The 23,377-nt window shown below is 37.1% G+C and overlaps 1 protein-coding gene across 4 annotated transcripts in view; it reads right to left on the minus strand.

Moving 5' to 3' along the window:
* sobpa (sine oculis binding protein homolog (Drosophila) a) overlaps positions 1–23,377 on the minus strand; it is a 98,564-nt gene that overhangs the window by 37,780 nt on the left and 37,407 nt on the right. For 2 of the 4 annotated variants that reach the window (XM_057859248.1, XM_057859246.1), the window contains exons 4-5: positions 10,655–10,806; positions 10,129–10,152 (exon numbers count right to left, since the gene is read on the minus strand). In XM_057859248.1, the coding sequence (XP_057715231.1) occupies positions 10,129–10,152; positions 10,655–10,806 (176 nt within the window). The remainder of the gene's footprint in view (positions 1–10,128; positions 10,153–10,654; positions 10,807–23,377) is intronic. The other 2 variants (XM_057859249.1, XM_057859247.1) reach the window with 1 other exon arrangement.

A 23,377-nucleotide genomic window follows, 5' to 3' on the forward strand; every position in this document is an offset into this window, starting at 1 on the left:
AGATAGATAGATAGATGGATGGATGAGATGGATGCCAGCTGCCATTGTTCTAGCTGCCATCTGAGCTCATATGCATGTCCAGGTGTTTGTGGGTCTGTCTGCATGTGTGTGTGTGCGTGTGCCCATCACCTGCCAACAAAGCTGCATATTCTACAGAAGAAAATGCTTACAGGCTTATTCCAGGATCCAAAGGCAAACACAGCCAAGCGTAGCTTATTCAGATCTAGCCATAGTTCACGTGACGGGGAAAAAAAAAACTGATTTCATGGAAATTAAGACAATGTCTATAAGGTTGAATCAATCTATTTTATGGACCTTTTACAATTTATTCATCTCTCCTGATTGGTAACTGAGTGGTATCCAAAACTCATTGTTTATTGGCCCATTACATTTTCAATAAATGGCGGAAAACACACAGAAGGCTGAAAAAGCAGTTTCTGCTCTTGCACCCCTCTTTAATAAAACTGCTGTATAATAAGCCAAAAGAACTGTTGTGTTTGATAGAACAACAATTCTATACGCTGCCATTGCATTTTCATGGCGCATTATGCCCCCATACTATTTTCAATTTTTCCGTTTAACCCTGGAGGCCCCCGTTTACAGACACTGCTCAACCGCTTTTGTTTCAACCCAAAAAGAAGGTAAGTACCGTAATTTCCCGGATATAACGCACACTTTTTCCCCCCAAAATCAACTTGTAAAATCATGGTGCGCATTATAAACGGGTACATGGATTGAGAGGAAAAAAAATATATATATATATATATATATATATATATATATATATATATATTAGGGCTGTCATAATTATCGCGTTAGCGGGCGTTAATTAATTAATTTTTTAAATTAATTACGTTAAAATATTTGACGCAATTAACGCATGCACTGAATGGGCCACTCGCATATTGCCTCAAACAGATTACAATGAGGCCGTTTATGGACATTAAGAGTGAAGAGAATGCCACCGGCCGCTTGGGGGCAGTGCCGTTCCATACTCATGTTATTTCTTCTAAACGTGGGGGAATTAGTAGTTGTGAGACGTTTATGCTGTATTCACAATGCAATGCAAATTGCTATTTGTGCTCCACACATATTTCGGTAAGTTTTCTTTCTTTTAGTGGCAATTATGTGTCTCTTGTTGTATTTTGGGTAAGATATGTACAGATATATGTTATACAGTAAAGGCGAGTGGACACAGGCGTTCTTTGGACCGCGCCGTTTATTGGCATAAGCTTCAGCAACTCCTTCACAACAAACATTAGTATCGTTTAGTGAAAGCACAACAAAAATAATATTCCTATCTCTCGAAAAAAAAATAATGTTCACAAAAAGAAAAGCACTTCAGTCTATAGTAATGAGGCCCTATTCTGACACACAGATAAACAACAATGCAAAATGAACGGGCATTCCATATCAAAATAGCTATGCAAAATACACGTAAAACTTAGACTTTGGTCACTCAATTTTTATTATTGTTATTTTTATTCTTCTTATTATTATATTAACTCTACTTTTGATTGAAAATTTTACAAATTTTATTAAAACGAAAACATGAAGAGGGGTTTTAATATAAAATTACTATAACTTGTAACTATAACATTTATCGTTTAAGAACTACAAGTCTTTCTATCCGTGAATCACTTTAACAGAAAGAATGTTAATAATGCCATTTGTGGATTTATTGTTACAATAAACAAATACAGTACTTATGTACAGTATGGTGTATGTATATATCAGTCGTGTGTCTTATCTTTCAATTCCAACAATAATTTACAAAAAAATATGGCATATTTTAGAGATGGTTTGAACTGCGATTAATTGCGATTAATTACGATTAATTAATTTTTAAGCTGTAATTATTTAATCGTTTGACAGCCCTAATATATATATATATATATATATATATATATATATATATATATATATATATATATATATATATATATATATATATATATACCGTAATTTCCCGAATATAACGCGCACTTTTTTTCCCCAAAATCAACTTGTAAACTCATGGTGCACATTATAAACGGGTACATGGATGGAGACAGAAATATATATGTATTACATATATATATATAAACCGATTTTTTTTCATTGACAATACTTCACTCTAATCGGCCGAATGATTTCGTCTGTGTTAGATTCTGCTTTTTTCACTCTTCATAAAGCACAGAATTTAGTTTCTTGAACTCATTTGAGTCGACGTTTATTGCAGCTCCGCAATTCGGACCATAACAAATGTAAGGACACACACTTCCTGTGTCCGTCAACTATATCGGTCCCTCGGGAAACTCAAACCCAAATAACAATAGTTCCTTTTGTTACTGTCGTGTCGGCAGCGATGAGCTCTCTCGGATTTCCCACTTACGTTCTCACTTTCATTTTACCGTATCAATCTATGGAAGAAACATTTATTCATCATGATGAAACGAGCAAGTTATACAGCAGCCTTTAAAAGAAAAGTCACATCTGTTTTGTTTTCTCCTAGATTCTGGTAAGTTGGAGAAGTTGTCAAATCATATTATTACTGTAAATATTGTCAGTTTATGGTAATGTTTTGAACTACCAATATGCTATGCTTGTGCTGTGTTTCACCAGTCAGTAAAATGACATTTCTGTATGTGTACACAAGCTCTGTTTTCTTGTATTCTTCTATTTATTGGTGCTAAAATTAGGGTGCGCGTTATAGACGGGTACAATAATTTTCCCTAGATTTAACAAGTAAATTTGGGGTGCGCATTATACACGGGTGCGCTTTATATTCGTGAAATTACGGTAATTATATTTATTATACAGCTTTTTGCAGATGATGTAAATCTGTTGGCTTCATCAAGCCATGATCTTCAACTTCCACCAAAGCAGTCAGGATAAGAATCAGCACGTCCAAATCTGATACCATGGTCCTCAGTCATGAAAAGTTGTAATGCCCTCTACGGGTCAGGGATAATATTTTTAAATCATATCATTGACTTTACCACAGGCGAGAGATGCTGGGAGTACTCACATGGACTTGGCACTGGCACATGTAAAGTAATGTAACGAGTACTAATGCCAACATGCCTTCTAACTAAAAGTCATTTGTGTGGATGGTTTGATTACTGATTATCTGATCCACATTTGCAAGTAGCGAAATGTATTTTTTACAGCCGCGTTTCTAATGTGTTACATGAACAACTTTAAGTTTGGGAAATACTGTAATGCAATCAAAGTCCAACTTTGTGAGAGGTTATTGGGTCTTTATTTGAAGAGAATAGCTGGCAGCTACAATATAATCACCTTCCCCTCAATGCCCTGAAGCTGTGAGAGGCAGGCCTCAAGGCTTTCTCACTACCACAGCAGGCACATTCACACGCTGCACACCTCGCTCATTCAGTCTGCTACCATGCTGTGTCAACCACAGGGAGGTGTGGAAGGAAGCAGACGTGTGTGTGTGTGTTTGAGGAAAAGTGACATTTCTGGGATGACATGAAGCAGTATTCTGCACCCTCACGCCAGGAGCTACCTCCTGGCGTGAGATGCTGATGGGGGTCTGTGGTCTCTAGAGAGGTATTTTCTGGTGCGAATAAAAACCTTAGTGCTATGGCAGCAACAATCCCAGAAAACTAGTGTAAAGTTTCATTTATACTGTAAATGCAGTATTTGTATGCTTTGTCTACCATTTATGTATCTCATGTATGATGAAGCTCCATAGAGGTGTCGGTTAACATTACTGATAAACATGGGATTACACAATAGAGTGCCAAGTTTTTTCCTCAAGAATAAATTCCGATGCAGATGTCTTTTAGCAGCACAGCACTTATAAGGCGTAGGCCATTATGTGTCTAAATCAAGGGCGTAGGTTTGATTAGGGACGGTAGGGACATAACACTACCAATTTTTCAGGGTGCTCAAATTATCCCCGACCAACTTTTAAGCAACCTTATTTGCATTATATATTGACTTCAGTTATTTAGGTCATTTAGATTGTCTTCCTATATGTTGTAAGGATAGAATTGATCCTACCATTATTAAGTGAATTACAGTACTCTAATTATGTTCAGACTTACACTGACCCCTTTTCACTTGCTGAATGTGCCAGCCCATTTTTCCCCTGAAACGCACGTTTGATTGGCTAATGACTTGACCCCCCCCCCACACACACACATTCACAGCCTGACAGAAATACAACATGCCGCCTCACCCGCCCCCTTCAAAGACAAGGGTTATTAGAATTTTTTTTCCCCACCAGCAGCAGTCACTGTAAGTAGGGTTGTTCCGATCATGTTTTTTTGCTCCCGATCTGATCCCGATCATTTTAGTTTGAGTATCTGCCGATCCCGATATGTCCCGATCCGATTATTATTATTTTTTTTTGCTTCCGATTCAATTCCAATCATTCCCGATACTTTTTCCTGATCATATACATTTTGGCAATGCATTAAGAAAAAAATGAATAAAACTCAGACGAATATATACATTCAACATACAGTACATAAGTACTGTATTTGTTTATTATGACAATAACTCCTCAAGATGGCATTTACATTATTAACATTCTTTCTGTGAGAGGGATCCACGGATAGAAAGACTTGTAATTCTTAAAGGATAAATGTGACTTTGTATATTGTGACTAAATATTGCCATCTAGTGTATTTGTGGAGCTTTCAGTAAGTGATACTGTAGCCATTTAACTTCTGCCCAAATGCATGATGGGAAGTGCAACCATGACTGTGCGTAGTGGTACCAATTGATATATCTTCTCTGCGTTGGGAAATAACATACGGTGTTAAGAAAAAAATCAATTACTACCTTTCTTCCCCACATTGCTTCCCACGATATTTCTAATCGTAGGGAGAGGGATTGTAAGGCTTTAGCCAATTAAAAAAAGGCTCCAAAGGCTGCCAAAATTCACTCTACTCATTTAACGCTGCCTTTTAGCGCTATATATAGGTAAAATGGCGCTATTACAGATTGAACGCGACAATATGTGAGTGGGTCGTACAGCACATGCGTTAATCACGTAAAATATTTTAACGTGATAAATTTTTTTAAAAATTAATGGGATAAATGTGATAACCCTACCTTAAGCCTAAACTAAAGACTCTGGATGAGTGTAACATTATATTATTATTATTATATCTGTAACGTTAAATACAATTAGAAAACGATTTAATCACAATATATATATATATATATATATATATATATATATATATATATATATATTAAAAAAACGCATGTCCGATATTTTTTTGCCGATTCCGATACTTTTAAAACGACGTGATCGGACCCGATCGATCGGCATCGGGACATCTCTAACTGTAAGTAATGTAAAAAGACGTCAATGTTGTGGAGGTGTGGAACACTGCACTAATTTTGCTGCTGCTACAGTGCTTCAAGTCGATTTTACCCACTGAGATTTCTTGAAATAAGAAAAACTGCTAGCTCAAAATAAGCTTAACAGACTTATTTTAAGCAAAAAGTTTGTATATTTAATCTTAAAAATCTTAAAAGAAGAATTTGCCTGTCAGAAATGTTCTTAATTCAAGAATATTGTTCAAAACATTATTTGAAAGATTTTTTTTCTTGATTTAGGTAAAAGATGACCGACTTTTAGATGTATGGGCTCAATACAAACAAATAGTAATATTTACCTAAAGTAAGTGGAAGAATCTGACGCATTAATCTGTTAGCTAGCCTTTAACACAAAAAAAAAATCGAGACAATTATTTGACTATATTTAAAAAAATATATCAGATTAAGACGTTATAAATTTGCAGTTTGAAAGTTAGTAGAGGTCAATACAGATTTATTTTGCATTAATCATTTAGCCTATCAATTAATTAGATTCATATTGGTGAGAAATGTAGCCCTGACCCCCATTCACCAAATATGTTTGGTCTTATTAATGTCCCATCCCCAGCAAAAAGTGTTCATGCAGGTTATGCTGTTATATCGTCCCTACCAATATTCGGACCAAACCTACGCCCTTGGTCTAAATACAATCCAGCTAGCCATTACATTACACTTCAGTTGCCCAAATACAATCCAAATAGCCAAAGAAAGCTAGAGTTTTGTCAGTGCTTCTTGTAGACTGTAAATGTACAAGTATTTAATACATATGAGCATGCATCTTGCAACCACACAAGATGGAAGCCAAAGGCAGTGTCCTTGACATGCACTGTTGAAACACTCTGAGAGTACGTAATTCATAAGTGGTAATTTTTCAGTGAAACTATACAAGCGTGTAGAGAGAGAGATTTCTTTCGAGCTTCATAAGACAAAAGAATGTGTGCGCAAACAATACATACAGTATATATTTATGACATCATACACACAATTAAATTCTTAAGCAAAATAAAAATAGACTCACACTAAGGTAAATCATAAATCACGTGCTGCAGTGCATAAACATAAAAATACGTACAGAAAAGGTCTGAGAAAGTGACTGATCATCAGCGCCCTAAGATTAAGTTTGTTAATTGAGCCAGTTATTTCATGCAACATTGCAGAGAAACTGCCCACCTGCCAACACCCCACCACCTGAAATCCACACCCCTGTACCTGCCTTATTTATTTTAGTACACAAAAAAGCCATGCAAGAAAAATATTTAAATTGCTGACACAGCAACAAGTAAGTGAAAAATAAAATTTGAGTCGCTGCCAACACTTTTTGATTTAATTTTTATCCATCTTCAGATGCAGCACTTATCCCAAATATGTATTATTTATATTTTGTTATTTATTCTCTCATATTTATGTGCATTTTAAAACATGTGTAAAATTAAGCATGGTCCTCATGAGGTGATATTCATTTAAGGTCCAATGTGGCAAGGAATTGGCTTCTCCAGTATTTTTCAAAACCAAGGTAGCACAAATTTGCTGTAAGGTGATTGCCGTATTGGCCCGAATATAAGACGGCCCTGATATAAGACGACCGTTTCTTTTTCAAGACTTAAGTTTGAAAAAAGACTTTTTGGACACCAAATTAATTTTTATACAGAAAATAATTACAGTACATGTGAAACAAATGATTATAACTATATATATGAGAGAAAAAGCATGTTATTTTGCCTCATTCAAATCTTAATACCTGAACATTTAAATATGTAAACTAAAGTGCAATCACATTCGTAAATGAACGGCTTCTGGTTTTTGAAATGTAAATAAACCAATCTATTGTGATAAATCAACAAAATTGCAATAACTGCAGTAACCATCAAAATGAAGTCTAACTGTAACTGTAGTCTTGAAACAAATCTGAATAAGGAAAAACAGTGCAATAAAATAATGCAAACTGGTTAAACTAGTAGCTGAGATCTGTCATGACAGAACATCGCTTCAATGATATCTGGCGCCATCTAGCGTCGTGAATGGGGAGAGTAGCTGAGATCTGCCATAACAGAACATCGCTTCAATGATATCTGGCGTCATCTAGCGCCGTGAATGGGTATAATGTCTAGACCGCGAATATAAAACCACACCCTCTTTTTCAATCTTATTTCAATGCAAAAAACACCGTCTTATATTCGGGCCAATACGGTACTTACAAGAAATGTAAAGTGATATACATTGGCTTCGAAATCATATCCTTATAAAACATTCAATAAATATTTCAATTTCAGTCATATTTTTAACCCTTTCAGGAAGACTTCACTACCAGTGGACAACTATTCAAAAGTTGACACTTAAGACCTTTCAACCTTTATAGAGCAAGTGACTAATTTTGGTCGTGCGCACAAATATAAACACGTTTACACTAAGTACTAGTTCGTTAACAAAAAATAGTAGCTCGTGTGCATGAGGTAGTATCTCATGTACACGAGGTAGTAGCTTGTGTGCACTAACTATTTGAGCTTGCGCATGAGCTAAATTTTCCCCTCTGCGTCATGTCTGGGGCTCCGGAAATAAAAAATATATATAGTTAACTTTTATATAATGTATATAATAAAAAAAAAAATTAAAGCCCAGGTATAATTAGAGAAAAATCGTAATGGACTGTTCACACTGCATGGATAAAATCTTATACGATTCTCATATGAGCAAAGAAACCAGAATTCGCCTGTAGTGTGAACATACACTGTTGGCCAAAAGTATCGGCAACCCTGCAATTCTGTCGGATAATGCTCAATTTCTCACAGAAAATGATTGCGATTACAAATGCTTTGGTAGTAATATCTTCATTTGTTTTGCTTGCAATGAAAAACACTAAAGAGAATGAAAAAAAAATCATTATCCTTTTACACAAAACTAAAAAAAAAAAGGCTGGACAAAAGTATTGGCACCCTTTGAAAAATCATGTGATGCTTCTCTAATTTGTGTAATTAACAGCACCTGTTACTTACCTGTGGCACATAACAGGTGGTGGCAATAACTAAATCACACTTACAGCCAGTTAAAATGGATTAATGTTGACTCAACCTCTGTCCTGTGTCCTTGTGTGTACCAAATTGAGCATGGAGAAAAGAAAGAAGACCAAAGAACTGTCTGAGGACTTGAGAAGCTAAATTGTGAGGAAGCATGGGCAATCTGAAGGCTGCAAGTCCATCTCCAAAGACCTGAATGTTCCTGTGTCTACCGTGGGCAGAGTCATCAGTAAGTGTAAGCATGGCACTGTGGCTAACCTCCCTTGATCTGTACGGAAAAGAAAAATTGACGAGAGATTTCAACTAAAGATTTTGCGGATGGTGGATAAAGAACCTCGACTGACATCCAAACAAGTTCAAGCTCTCCTGCAGTCCAAGGGTAACAACAGTGTCAACCCTTACTCTCCGTTGCTGTCTGAATGAAAAGGGACTCTATGGTAGGATACCCAGGAAGAGCCCACAGACATAAAAAAGCCATGCTGGAGTTTGCTAAAAGTTACCTGAGAAAGCCAAAAACGTTTTGGAAAAATGTTCTCTGGTCAGATGAGACAAGAGTAGAGCTTTTTGGGAAAAGGCATCAACATAGAGTTTAGAGGGAAAAAAACAAGGCCTTCAAAGAAAAGAACACGGTCCCCACAGTCAAACATGGCAGAGGTTTCCTTATCTTTTGGGGTTGCTTTGCTGCCACTGGCACTGGACTGTTTCACTGTGTGCATGGCATTATGAAGTCTGAGGACCACCAAGACATTTTGCAGCACAATGTAGGGCCCAGTTTGAGAAAGCTGGGTCTCCCTCAGAGGTCATGGGTCTTCCAGCAGGACAATGACCCAAAACACACTTCATAAAGTACTAGAAAATGGTTTTAGAGAAAGCACTGGAGACTTCTAAAGTGGCCAGCAATGAATCCAGACCTGAATCCCATAGGACACCTGTGGAGAGATCTGAAAATGGCAGTTTGGAGAAGGCACCCTTCAAATCTCATAGACCTGGAGCAGTTGGACAAAGAACAATGGTCTAACATTCCAGCAAAGCATTGTAAGAAAGTCATTGATGGATACCAGAAGCAGTTGTTCGCAGTTATTTTGTCTAAAAGTTGTGCTACCAAGTATTAGGCTAAGGATGCTAATTCTTTTGTCCAGCCCATTTTTTGAGTTTTGTGTAAAATGATAATGATTTTTATTCATTCCCTTTTGTGTTTTTTCATTGCAAGCAAAACAAGTGAAGATATTACTACCAAAGCATTTGTAATTGCACTCATTTTCTAGGAGAAATTGAGCATTATCTGACAGAATTGCAGGGGCGCCAATACTTTTGGCCAGCAGTGTAGCCTTTTTCTCAGTTTGGATGAATTACATTGTGTGTGCTAAATTCATCTTTTTGCATACTTTTCTGAAAATGCACAAAATGAACTGGGCTGCAATTTGGCACATTTGGACGTTTTTGGTTAATAGATTTAGCATATTCATCTAATTGTGTGAACTATTAATTGAGCGGCAGTTTGTCTGTTTTTTATCAAGCGAATAGCTGTGTAATAAAAGAATGATATACTATTTACTTAAATTGTGAAGGCTACCAATAAACACAGAAACTTTGACCGTAAATAGGGTGTATCTTAGGCAAACACTGGCTAAACACTTTATCAGTGATTGAGAGCAGGCAGCTCCTTATCGCAAATGCTGCTAGCTGTGCTAGTGGGGTGCAGAGAAAGTGATTGTGTTGGATGATAACTGACTAAGACAAGCAAGCAGGAGAAGAAAACAGCACGAAGCATACTCACAGTGTAACTCCTTAAATATCCCAGCTTTAGTATGTACAAGACAGAGAGGAGATTGTTTAAAGAAATGCTAGTCTAATGAGCAAAACTCAGTACCAGAACCGATTAATCCTATAATGCACCACGGGCATTACCAAAAGGTGATTTATAGGAAAACAGGATCTAGTTTTTTCCTTATGCTTTAAGGTATAATGAATTTTGCATTTTGTTTTCAAGGCAAACCTGATAAAATGATGAACACTTTACATCAACATATATACTATATTTAGTATGGTTGCAGATGGCTGCAACAAAGAAGACCCCCTATTCAGATGATATAATTAAACAAGTGACTGTGCACTTTTTAGAACAAGCCAGTGAGCTATAATCCTTTTCAATTTTCACTTTACATTACTGTGCACTAAACTGCCTATTCTCAAAAATATGTCTCATTTTCCAGTCAAGCCAGCAAGCTGATCTGCATAAAGCTTTAAGTAAAACCTGTAAAGAAGCATTGTGACATTAGTGCTTTTTAATGGGAGTTCTTTACCTTATTTCTCTTGAAATAGGCTCTGCGGCAGGCAGCAAAGCACTTCTCGCTGCAAAAACTCTTCAGCTCACTTCCCATGCTCAAAGAGTAACGTTTGACACCGATCTTCTGGCACCAGGCACACATGATCTGTACACTGGTTGCATCTTCATCTGTTAGAAAAGCATGCAGTTGAATTATTAGCTTCAGATGCTGTTGATTTGGAAAGCAGAATGAATTTGTTACCCCTTAGATGCACAAGTGACTGGACCCCACACTCTTCCATAAGTGGGTCAAAAAATTACCCAAATAAGAATCAGTTTTAAAAAAAATTTTTTTTATTTTTATTTTTTTACTTTTTTGGTTAAGAATAATCACTTGTATCATATTTAGTATTATGTTTAGGACCACGCAAGAATGATTTGATGTTTGAAATATCTTTATTCTTCACTTTTTCACATTTTTTAAAAAGAAAATTACACAAAACGGCAATAAACTTCATTCCCTCTTGTAGTATATTATCAGTGATAAAGAGCTCCCATGCATCTTTTAGGTAAGACAGTCCTGCTGGCTTGACCGACTTGTAAGTATATTGTGGTTCTGTTTTCTGCCCTGGGTGTGAGGTCACTTACTCCAGTAAGAGCCCTACCAATTAATTCTGTTGGACATTATTTGGACACTTTCTTCTTCAGAGGAATCAACAGAGTCAGATTGATCCTGTTCAGTTGAATTTCCAGGTGAACGACTGCAACTGCCACCTGGACAATAGTCTGGATCCTCAAAATGAAAAATTTGGGACACTTGAGTCCAATAACGTTACGGCCTCTCCATCATCTGTAGGACTATTTCAGCTGTGTAACTAGCAGCCATGCCATCTTGGATAAGGAAACATAAGAGTAATGTATTCAATAGATCAATATGTAGCTATATAAATAAATACTCTCACACGAACACACTTATACACACACATATATATACTGTATATATTAGAGATGATGATTAGAGATGATTCCGATCGATCGGGTCCGATCACGTCATTTTCAAAGTATCGGAATCGGCAAAAAAATATCGGTCATGTCTTTTTTTATTTTTTTTTATTTTTATTTTTTTTTAATTAAATCGTTTTCGAATTGTATTTAACGTTACAGACATAATATGTTACACTCATCCAGAGTTTTAGTTTAGGCTTAAGGTAGGGTTATCAAATTTATCTCGATAACGGTGGTAATTAATTTTTTAAAAAATGTATCACGATAAAATATTTAACGCAATTAATGCATGCGCTGCACGACCCACTCTCGCAATGTCGCGCGCTCAATCTGTAATGGTGCCGTTTTACCTATTAAGAGAGATAGAAGGCAGCATAAAATGAGTAGAATGAATTTTGGCAGTTCTTTGGAGCCTTTATTTAATTGGCTAAAGCCTTACAATCCCTCTCCCTACGATTAGAAATATAATGGGAAGTAATGTGGGGAAGCAAGGTAGCAATTGATCTTTTTCTTAACACCTTATGTTATTTCCCAACGCAGAGAAGATATGTCAATTGGTAGCACTACGCGCAGTCATGGTTCCACTTCCCATCATGCTTTCGGGCATGGCTACAGTATCATTTACTGAAAGCTCAACAAACACACTAGATGGCAATATTTAGTCACAATATACAAAGTCACAAACAAGTCTTTCTATCCGTGGATCCCTCTCACAGAAAGAATGTTAATAATGTACATGCCATCTTGAGGATTTATTGTCATAATAAACAAATGCAGTCCTTATGTACTGTATGTTGAATGTATATATTTGTCCGAGTTTTATTCATTTTTTTCTTAATCCATTGCCAAAATGTATATGATCGGGAAAAATGATCGGGAATGATTGGAATGAATCGGGAGCAAAAAAAAGCAATCGGGAAATATTGGGATCGGCAGATACTCAAACTAAAACGATCGGGATCGGATCGGGAGCAAAAAAAAACATGATCGGAACAACCCTAATATATATACATATATACATCTGTACATATATACATATACATATATACCCATACACACACACACATACACATATATATATATATGGCGGAAAACACAGACAAGACTGAAAAAGCAGTTTCTGATGGCGGAAAACACAGACAAGACTGAAAAAGCAGTTTCTGCTCTTGAACTCCTCTTTAAAAGAAACTGCTGTATTTTAAGCCAAAAGAACTGTTGTGTTTGATAGAACAATATGTCTAGATGCTACCATAGCGGATTCATGGCTCATTAAGCTGCAGAACTATTTTTAATTTGTCAGTTTTCCCTGAAAACCACCGTTCAGACGTCGCTCAACCACTTTTGTTTCAACCCAGCAAAAAAACAAACGTAATTAATTATATGTATTATTTAAAATGTCTGTTATTTTTAGCTTACAATCATTAATTTATGTCCAATATTTCGTTTAAAAAAAAAAAACGACTTTAAAAAATTATTCACTGGCAAATTTTAAACTTTTACACAAATGACGTCACAATGAAAAAAATGGTGTCTGTAAAAAAGTCATTGATATCTACCTAACAACTATCCCTTAGTTGTACTTTTTTTTTTTTTTTACTGTCATATTTTTTCCGATGTGTTATATGATAAATAATCGATCCAAACAAAGAAAAATTGGAAAAAAAACATTTAAAAGGGTAAATATATGAAAAAGAAAATCTTGACCACTCCCTGATGTCTGTGATTTCTGTATCGCGACCTTTGTTATATTACCAAGCTTCACCCATAAAATCCCCCCAAAATCCAGCTGTGGCCATTCACAGCTGTGTCTTGACACTTGGTGATACATGCCACATGGAGTTATTGGGTCGAAACATGGTCCGTACGCGATAATATCTCGTTAAAGCCATGGCGTCTGTAATTCTGCTCTCGCGTGCTCTCACCTCCAGATAGGGTCTTGCTGTTTAATTTTTTTTTTTTTAATGCCCTCCTGTTCAAAATTTTTCTTCAACCAGAAAATTGAGATTTTAAGTAGGGCTGTCAAAATTATCGCGGTAACGGGCGGTAATTAATTTTTTTAATTAAAAATATTTGACGCGATTAACGCACATGCCCCGCTCAAACAGATTAAAATGACAGCAGTGTAATGTCCGCTTGTTACTTGGTTTTTGGTGTTGGCGGCCTCTGCTGGCGCTTGGGCCCAAATGATTTTAAGCGTTCAGCACAATGAGTGAGCATGGTGTAATTATTAACATCAACAATGGCGAGCTACAAGTTTATTTTTTGAGCGAAAATTTGACAAATTTTGATAAAACGAAAACATTAAGAGGGGTTTTAATATAAAATTTCTATAACTTGTACTAACATTTATCTTTTAAGAACTACAAGTCTTTCTATCCATGGATCGCTTTAAGACAAACACGTCCAAAGTCCGGCCCGGGGGCCAAATGGTCAAATTTCATGCGGCCCTCAGCCTCTGTCATAAAATCAATAACGTCAGACTTGATATATTGGTCAGCAGTACTGCTACCATCATATGAGGTAGCTTACACACTAAATGCTGCTCCTCATTTACCCACTAAAAGGTAGCAGCACTCTAAGTAACATTACCCTGTACTTCTAATTTTCTAAAATGGGGACAATCAACAACAAAAAAAAAGAAAGTTGAAAAAAGAAATTGGACTATTTCTTCACTAAAATACATAACAACTGTGTCTGCCTCATTTGCAAAGGGACAGTCGTTGTTTTTAAAGAGTTCCGTGTGAGGTTATATTACCAAACAAGACAGGCTGACATGTACGATTAGATTACACGGAAGATACGCGGCGAGAAATTGAAGCAACTTGAAGCTAGTTTATTTTCACAGCAGCAATATTTCGCAAGAGGCCAAGAGTTGAAAGAGAACGCAACAAAGGCTAGTTGCGAGATTGTGGAAATTATTAATGAAAAAAAATAAAATAAAGCAAATGTGACACACAAAATGGCTTGCTAAAATTTGCTTAAATATATTGTTCTACGTAAAGGACGTCAGCCAAGGTCGGCCCCCCACATTTTTACCACACCAAATCTGGCCCCCTTTGCAAAACGTTTGGACACCCCTGCTTAAAGAGAATGTAATAATGTTAATGCCATTTTGTTGATTTATTGTTATAATAAACAAATACAGTACTTATGTATCGTATGTTGAATGCATATATCTGTCTTGTGTCTCTTATCTTTCCATTCCAACAATAATTTACAGAAAAAGATAGCATATTTTATAGATGGTTTGAATTGCGATTAATTACGATTTAATTACGATTCATTAATTTTTAACCTGTAATTAACTCGATTAAAATTTTTAATCGTTTGACAGCCCTAATTTTAAGCTTTCTAATGATGTATCACACATGCACATCTGACAACTTTGAAATTTGGCAGGTGAACTGTTAATTTCATTGTTCCATGCGTAGCCTAGCTACTGGGGCCACAGTCAGCTGTTTTTGTCACTGTGGAGAAAAAAGTTACATATTCATCTGCTTGATGTGTGATGGCACGGTGTGGTTTCTCTGTTAAGCTTGTTCGGACAGAATATTAATTTGAAATGAATGAAAACTAAATACTATTGAATATGTTGAAGCGGTATGCAATGTTAAGAGTCTTGTTAGCTCGCATTGCTGTGTCCAGCCGCGGCTGTAGCTCTGCTGCTCTCTGTGAACTCTATAGACCCTACTCACCTACGTCACAAAATGACGTGTCGCTGTATCCGGCCGCCATATTGTCCGTATTTTTTAGACCTATTCTCATTGTTTTCAATTAGTCGTGCAAGTTATAGAGCAATTCATGGAAGCCCCGGTGTTATCTGACGCCGTAAACCCATTGGATGCGTTGCATAAAAGGCGTTATGTGGAAAAGCTTCAGTTTATCCATTTGCCAGATCCATATTTGATGCCTAAATCGATGTTTTTCGACCCGCTGTCTTCGCCGTCTTTGCCTGACCCTGATATTTACAACTATCTTGTCCACACAAAATCAGCCTATTCTCACGAAAGTTTGAAAAACCTTAAGAGCTTGGAGGCTTATAAATGCTACGTTGCTGGTTGGGTGAAACAGGTCCTCGTACACGAAAATTCGGCCGGAATCTTGTGCTTGGGAAGGTGAGTTACGAATTTTTCAATTCAAAATCTTTTGTTCTTGCTAACATCCACTGTCAAGTCTAATGTATTTCATGTCATTTGTCAATGGAGCTAGGGCTTTTAATGTTTATATGGTTTAGCGATAGCACTCTCACTCTCATATATAATATGTAATAAATATGAAGTGCGATAGCACTACTCCAGATTGTCCCTAGTTGAATTTATTTTTTGGCTTTTGACCTCAATAGTGAAATTGTAAATTAATTGTATGACAACTGTCTTATTATCCCCTTATAATTATATATTTTCAGGTAGTTCATTCACAACGTCTGAGTGTATGTTGTCGGCGATTAGCCTAGCAATGATCTTAATTGTGGTTGTCAGCCCAAAACCCTCTAAATATATATTAAATGCATCTTACCAGATATAAAATGACTACTAAATAATCTGTGGTAGTCGTCTGGAGCCCAGTTTTCTCGTGCAGCAGTCAATCTCGCTCTCCTCTCCGGGTCTCTCGGAATACGGTAAAACTTCAAGTCTCTCCGTCTATCTTCTCTGTTTTTGCAACCGACCGCCACACACGACTTCACCATTTTGATTATTAATGTTAACGAGCAGAAAAACACGCCATAATAGGAGGAATTTACGAAGCGCTAATGCATTAACATGACGAGTATACGGACAACATGGCGCGTGGCTGTGACGTCACGTGAGTAGGGTCTATTCAAGCCGGAACGCGCACGGCTCTTAAGTCTCTCTGTCACGTGACTGTGTCGTAGCCGGTAACGCGCTCGGCCAAATGGACACACAAGTACGGAAGGTGAATTATGCCAAACGAAGGGTCACCACAATGTCATTATCATCATTTTAAAAATTTAAGTGACGGGTAAAAATAGATTATGACCGGATTTTTATGACCCTGTCAGTCAAAGTGACAGACAACGAAAAAGTCTAGCGCAACCTCTGATATACAGTATATATACACACACACACATATATATATATATATACATATTCAAACATACATACATAGATACATACATACAGTAATATTAGCTAACTTAGTTAACTAACTAGTGTTAGCTAGTAATGAAAGGCACACACACAGAATATGATATGAAGATAATACTTACACATAGCAGTTCTTGCTGTGTAAAATACTGTAATCTTCCTGAGGGGTGACCAATCTGACATAACTAGTCTGTGTAGTCCACAGTTAATTTATTCCATACAGACAAAGTTGATAAGAATCAAAGGTTCCCATTGTTTTCTACAGAAAATGGATGCAGGTTATTTTTGACCCACTTATGGGGGTAAAACAAAAAATATAATTTCTTAAAAAATATATATAAACGGTAAGTTAAAAATGTGAATGGCATTATATAAAAACATGTTTTTTGAGGAATATCTGGAATATGAAATGATAACCACTTTTCATTATGAATACATTTTAAGAATCTCCACCGGGTTATTTTTGACCCACTTTTGCATCTTAGGGCTTAAATCCAAGTTTTTTTTTTGTTTTTTTTTTTTTTAAAGATCCAGTCCTTTTGGAGCTGTCATTTATGTATAACCAGACACAGAAAACTTTCTTGTGATCATCATCCATCAACAAGGTATCTTTACTCATTTGGCTAAATCCCACCAATTTATTGACTAAAAAAATGACAATAATTGATTATCACTTGGATTTAGCAGAGTTACAAATACACAGACAGAAGCAGATAATTTGATGAGAATAAACTGGTCGCTAAAGAGATGCCAGTCTTACTCCAGAGCTTGGTCGAAAGGACCACTCTCGAAACAATGAACCTACCTTATACTGCACAAGAGCGGGCCTTACACCTCACTGGCTCTTACATGTCGCAATTGCCTCTGTGCCGACCGAATGCCTTTGTCTATGCAAGACTCATGTTAATCAACATCTGAGCTATACCATCATGGTAAAAACCAGTTTTAAAACAGCTTTGGGAGAGGATCACATGAAATTGTGCTCTTTTGGAAAAGAAAGTAACCAGTTGAGACACAAATATCTTCCCAATGTTTCATGCCCTCATTAAAATGTATGAATCCGCAGTGTTACAATGTGGTTAAAGTGAACAACGAATAATTTGAAGAGACCCTCAGTGACACTGAAAAGCCTCTTTGGTGTTAAGCTGTGGCTCTGTGACCAGTGATGAGCTGCAGGCTTTTAGTGCTGATGCTGTTGTGATAAGTGAAGAGAGATCCTCTGAGAGTCTCTACGTTTTCACATTATGACTATGCGAGTGTCAAGAATAAAAAAAGTACAGCCATTAGTCTCTCGCTGCAGCTGACCCCCTCATCACATGCTGGCCAGGCTATTCACCTCTTGTTGGGATTAATGCACCTACAGGGCCTTTCCTTTTGACGTTAAAGAATAAAGACAAACTCGCAATTAAAAGAATCACTCCCTCGTGGCTCTTAAGATAGGACAATGGAAAACCAAGCATATAATTGATATTTCTCAGCTATTTTAAATTTCAATTTAGTACCCTTTATGTCCATTTTATGTGTTCTACTGCTAGCACTGATACCAATATCGATACAGCACTAAAATGTCGTCATCGGTATCAGGCAATACTAAGAAATAATGTGACGATGCAGTGCAATACATAAGATGACCACCAGCTACGCAAGGAGCCCTTGTCGCCTTTCCCAAGATGATGATAGAAGTCCAATCGTGTTACGTCTAATCATATTTCTGCTGTGAATTTCAATGAGTTTATCATTAGTAGACGTCCAAGCTATTAGAAGTGGGGAGGCTGCCACACTTCTGTTTCAAATGAATTGGACGTCTAGCTCTGTCAATGGCAGCCAATGAGGTAAGAAATAACATTTCTTCTTCCTCTGGGCAAGATGCACCCGTGCACCAATTACTTTATCACGAGTAGACATCCAATACATTTGAAGCGGGAGCCCTACTACTTCAAATGAGCTAGACATCCAGTCTAGAGCCGTCAATGGCAGAGAATGAGCTAAACAATGTCTGGCCATGTCATTAAAACAATTAATTTACAGTTAAAAGCAAGGGCGTAGGTTTGCATAGGTACGGTAGGGACAAAACACTACCAACTTTACAGAATGCTCAAATTGTCCCCACCAACTTATAAACAGCCTTATTTTCATTCTATAATGTGTTCAGTTATATTGGTCATTTAGATTGTCTTCCCATATCTTGTAACGAATTGACCCTACCATTATCAAATGAATTATTTTCATTATGTTCAGACTTATATTTAAGACTTATATTTAGGGTTCCCAAACGCACATTCGATTGGCTGATGACTTGACCCACCCCCGGCACACACATACGCTTACACTCACATAGCCCCGACAGAAATACATGTCGACAACATGCTGCCTCCTTTGAAGAGGAGGGATATTAGAAGTATTTTTTTCGACCAGCAGCAGCCACTGTAAGTAATTTAAAAATATGCCAATGTTGTGTAGGTGGGAAACATATCACTAATTTTGCTACTGAAAGTCCGAACTCCATTAGAATTAGCATAACATTAAACTGTGTGAACTTGCTAAATTGCAAAACTTGGGTAGGAAGCCGCTATTTTTCCTCAAATGCACGTTTGATTGGCTGATGACTTGACCACAATTTTTTTCTCGATTTAGGTGAAAAATGACTTTTAGATGTATGGGCCTAATAAGAACAAAGGATAATATACACTAAAAGTAAGTGGAAGAATCTGATGCATTTATCTGTTAACTAGCGTTTAAAACTCAAAACAAAATGAAAAAAATATTTGAATAGATTTAAGAAAAATGATCAGATTAAGAAATTATACAGTAAAATTTGCAGTTTGAAAGTTAGTACAAGTCAATACAGATTTATTTTGCATTAATTATTTAGCCTATCAACTAATTAGGTTCTTATTGGTGAGAAATGTAGCCCTGATCGCCATTCACCCAATCTGTTTGGTCTTATTAATGTCCTGTCCCCAACAAAAAGTGTACATGCAGCTTATGCTGTTGTATCATCCCTACCATAATTGAGACCAAACCTACGCCCTTGGTTAAAAGAAAAAAAGGTTTTTAAATGTGGTATCAGTACAGTAGGGGCATCGGCAGATGGCAAGGTATGACTGGGAACCTCTTGGTACCTCACGATACAATACGATTTGCGATACAAAGCTCTCGATAACGATGATCAGACGATATGGCGATACAACGATTATCGATACATTGGTCAGGAAATCATTCTAGGATATTCTACAAACAACTAATAAACAGAAAAATATGATTCTGCTGTGAATTGGAATGAGTTTATCACTAGTGGACGTCCAATCCATTTGAACCGGGAGGGTTCATTCGCTGCCATCCCTCCCATTTCAAACGGATTGAACGTCTATGGTCGTCAGTGGCAGCCAATGCCAGGCAATGATGTAATTTTGGGCCATTTAAGGTCATTTACCTGTTGATTTTCAGTTACTTCCTGTTGATTTTGGGGTATTTTATGGGTCACTTCCTGTTTATTTTGAGTTACAGAACAGGAAGTGATCTTGGAATCACCCAAATAAATAGGCAGTGACTGAAACTCAACAGGAAATGACCTGTAAAAGCCCTAAAATGAACAGCAAGTGACCTGTAAATGCCCTGAAAATCGGACAGAATGACTGGGAATGCTCTGGTTTCGAATGAACAAACGTTCCCAGTCTAAATAAATGGATTGGGCGTTGAGCACCATCAATGCAGCCTTAGAGTTAACTGAGACACAATTATGGTGGAAGATTTTGGTAACAACTTGTTAGTTCCTTTTTATTTTATTTTTTTTAGACATTGATACCTTTTTAAAACGATATCTCGATTTTTGGCAGGCGCATATCGATAAACTTTTGGGATACAAAGTATCATGATATATCACCATTTCGATATTTTGTCAGACCCCTATGGCAAGGGGTAGAAACCGGTATTGGGAGCCAAAAAACAGTGTAAAACCTTTTTCTAGACTCATAGCTGATGTGCATAATTAAAAAACATAGCAAAACAGGACTGACTTTTTAAGTAACTTTTTCTATTTCCTGTTTCAATTCTTTTCAACTGTCTTGCTGATTTAATGTGACTTTTATGAATCACTTTTATTTGTGTTTTGGGATTTTCATGTGATGTAAAAGCACTTTGAATCCTCTTGTGTTGAATTGTGCTGTACAAATAAATTTGCTTTGCCTTGCCCAAATAGCTTGAAAAAAAATTAATGGACTGCCACAAAATGAACAAAAGCAATTGCTCTTGATTCAGAATATACATTTTCATTTGTTTGAAAAGACACATTTTCAGGTGGATTATAATTGAATGTTTAAGACCTGCCTGGCACCTGGTAACAAGACCATCTGAAAAAAATGCACATCTGCATGAGGAGAGAACATGCACCCTAACAATTATTCAGACATTTGTGGTATGTACTAGTATATACAGTATGTGCACATCAAAGGGCTTTTATCATTTTTTTGCTGGGTATATGAATAATTCAACATATGCGAGGGGGTTGAGAAGAGTTGTTGGAAGGGTACTGGGCTTTAAGTGGCACCGCACCATCTGTTTCCCCCTGCCAAGGCAGGACCAGTGGAGACTCCTCTTTGGCGGTGCCAAGGAGGCTCATACTTTGCACAGGGAGTACCAACCTCCTGGAACAGCAGACGCAAGAGATAATGATGCTGCTGTCTGGTCGAAGAGTGCGGACATTTCCTTGGAGAGTTTATAGGGCAATATTGACACTTTGAACAGGTGGAGAAAAAACAAGGTGTACAGCAGGTAGCTGTACACACAGACACCTGTCCATGTCCCTGCACAAAAGGTTTTAATTCGGAATACAGGTACCGTAGTCCCCGGGTTACGAACGAGTTCCGTTCCTACACTGGCGACGTAGCCCAAATTTCCATGCAAGTCGGAAATTAATTAACCCTTGAAGTACCCCTTCTTCTTCTTTTCATTTCGGCTTTTCCCTTCAGGGCCGCCACTGCGAATTAGCTGACTCCTGTCCTCTGCATCCTCTGCTCTCACACCATCTACCTTCATGTCCTATTTAACTACATCCATAAACCTCCTCTTTGGCCATCCTCTAGACCAGCGGTCGGGAACCTTTTTGGCTGAGAGAGCCATGAACACCAAATATTTTAAAAATGTAATTCTGTGAGAGCCATACAATATGTTTAAAACTAAAAATTAGGGTTGTCAAAATTGACGCGTTAACGGGCGGTAATTAATTTTTAAAATTAATCACGTTAAAATATTGAACGCAATTAACCCATGCGCAGAACGACCCACTCAAGCATTGCCGCGAACAGACTACAATGGCGCCGTTTAGGCATGTGCCGGTAGGAGATTTTGACGGTACGATAACCGTGAGCAAAAATACTGCGGTTTCACCGTATCACGGTATTGCCATTATAGCTCCAAAATGTGTTATTTTGAGATGTATGGGTTAGAAAACAATAACTTTTTTCCATTGGACAGGATTTTTTTTTCAGAACATTGTTGCAAATTGGAACATGAATATATTGTTGAAATAAATAATTAATAAAAAAACAAATGTTTTAAATAAAATTAAAATAAATATAACTTATGGACTATACTCACAGCCACAGCTCAAGTTGCTCAAGATTAGAGCAAGAACAAAATAATTTCTATAAAAAAGTAAAAACACTTCTGAATAAAATTTTAGAAAATTTATACTGCATGACTTTTTTTTTGAGGGCTGAAAAGCTCAAGTGAAGTTTCGCCATTTTCAGCCACTGTGTCAACTCTAGTCTACATGTCATGCCTTTGTGTTAAAAAGAACAAATCATTCATAATTTAATAAGTTAGTGAAAAATGTAAAAGTTAGTTAAAATGTAAATATTGTTGTGGAAAGGTTCCATCAAAAAAATTTTTTTTTTTTTTTTAAACGGGGGGGGGGAATTGGGAGTGAGACCTGTCCTTGATCCAGCGAACTTGGCGGATTTGTGCTTAGGGCAAGATCATCTTTCGCAATTAACGATCTTCGACGCTATCCCATTTTCCCCTTCATTCAATCGCTGTTGCTCTCCCAGCTAAGTCTAGGCTAACATTCGTCTTTGTAAGCTTTTAGTTAGTTTGTATATCGAATTTGAAAGGAAAATGTGTGTGTTGTTTTTGGCAAACTTTTTCATGGTGTTAATCTGTTGAAGCTACTCACACATGGAAAAATACAATTGTACAACATTTTAAATGTATTCATTTTGTATATTCCACTTACCACGATTTGAGAGCTCAATAAATTGAAGAAAAGAACGCCTTATGTTTGGAGTATTTGTTTTTGGGTTCACTGGCTGTCTAGCCAATAGCCAATTCACACACAGCAACAAACGGGAGGGGGTGAGCGCTGCCGCGCCACGCCACTTCTGGTTGCATTTTTGACACATGAAAAATAGCGAATACCGTACTATGGTCTGACGGAAAATTTTAGTGGTTTTGAAACAGCGACGTTTTCACACCACGGTAAATCGTGAAACCGGTAACCGGCACATGCCTAGCGCCATTTGAAGTATATTGAGAGCTAATGGCAGAGACAAGCAAGTGGAGTGGACGCAGGTGTTACCGGCACCCGCCAAGGGGACCGCTGTTATTTTCAATGTGACCGGCATTGTCAGATTGAGCAGTGAGGAAGAAAGTGG

Source organism: Corythoichthys intestinalis, chromosome 15 (assembly GCF_030265065.1).
Source record: "Corythoichthys intestinalis isolate RoL2023-P3 chromosome 15, ASM3026506v1, whole genome shotgun sequence".
NCBI lineage: Eukaryota > Metazoa > Chordata > Actinopteri > Syngnathiformes > Syngnathidae > Corythoichthys > Corythoichthys intestinalis.